Raw genomic sequence first — 869 nt, forward strand, 5'->3', positions numbered from 1 at the left:
GGACAAAACACTCCTTATGACTTTAACATACTGTATAAGAATAAGAAACGACTGATGAATCCTGAGGCTTAAAAGCAATAGTATTCAAAGAAAGAATAGTCTGTTTAGCATTTATAGTCATTGTAATAAATCACTGCATCAGCTCTGGAGCATCGTAGCTTCATCTGTTTACCTGGACCAGAAACGCTGACAGGGCAGCCAGCATGGCCAGGACGTAGCCCAGCCTCCGTAAACTGATCTGTGTGAGCAGAAAGAAGCGAGCCCAGCCCAGTCTCCGGCTGTTGTGTGGCGGGTAACGCATACTGTTCACTCTCTCCAAATGCAGCTGCTTGATCAAGCAGCTGCGAAGGTTGCTGAGCAGATCGAAGCTGTGGCGGCCACGGTACCGACCCATGCCGCTGTGACCTGCACCAGAGATGGGCTTCAGTGCTGAGAAGAACAGGTAGACGAACAAGCTGAGCTGCTGGCTCTGAGGGCCACTCACCCACTCCTCCAAACGGCAGAGCGCTGTCAATGAAGTGAACTAAACAGTCATTGGCCAGCAGAGCTCCACTGGACGTCTCAGCCAGCATCCTTTTGATCAGCTGTTCAGCAGACGGGAAGAGTTAAAACATTTTTCAACACGTCCATGCTAACTGAAATGTTTTCTGTTCGTTCGGCTGCTCCCTTCTGTTGGGCTCAACACAGCAAGCTGAACTCACACAATGAGATTTTCTGATATTAACCTGAACAACAGGAACAAAAGTATGGAGAGCCATTTTATTCAAAATACAATAAATAAATAATGTAATTAATTAAGTATTAATAAATATTACATCAAATACATAAATGTCCCCATGGAAAAAAACTAAATTAATATATTATAGGCC

At 44.6% G+C, this 869-nt stretch overlaps 1 protein-coding gene across 1 annotated transcript in view; it reads right to left on the bottom strand.

Moving 5' to 3' along the window:
* Positions 1–172: 172 nt before the first annotated feature.
* Positions 173–869, bottom strand: part of LOC106512193 (fatty aldehyde dehydrogenase) — a gene marked incomplete at both ends in the record, with an annotated part of 1,895 nt that continues 1,198 nt past the window's right edge. Inside the window, 2 exon segments of the mRNA XM_014000861.1 lie at positions 173–405; positions 485–584. Coding sequence (XP_013856315.1) covers positions 173–405; positions 485–584 — 333 coding nt within the window.

This window comes from Austrofundulus limnaeus, unplaced genomic scaffold (genome assembly GCF_001266775.1).
Source record: "Austrofundulus limnaeus strain Quisiro unplaced genomic scaffold, Austrofundulus_limnaeus-1.0 Scaffold4696, whole genome shotgun sequence".
In the NCBI taxonomy this organism is placed as follows: Eukaryota; Metazoa; Chordata; class Actinopteri; order Cyprinodontiformes; family Rivulidae; genus Austrofundulus; species Austrofundulus limnaeus.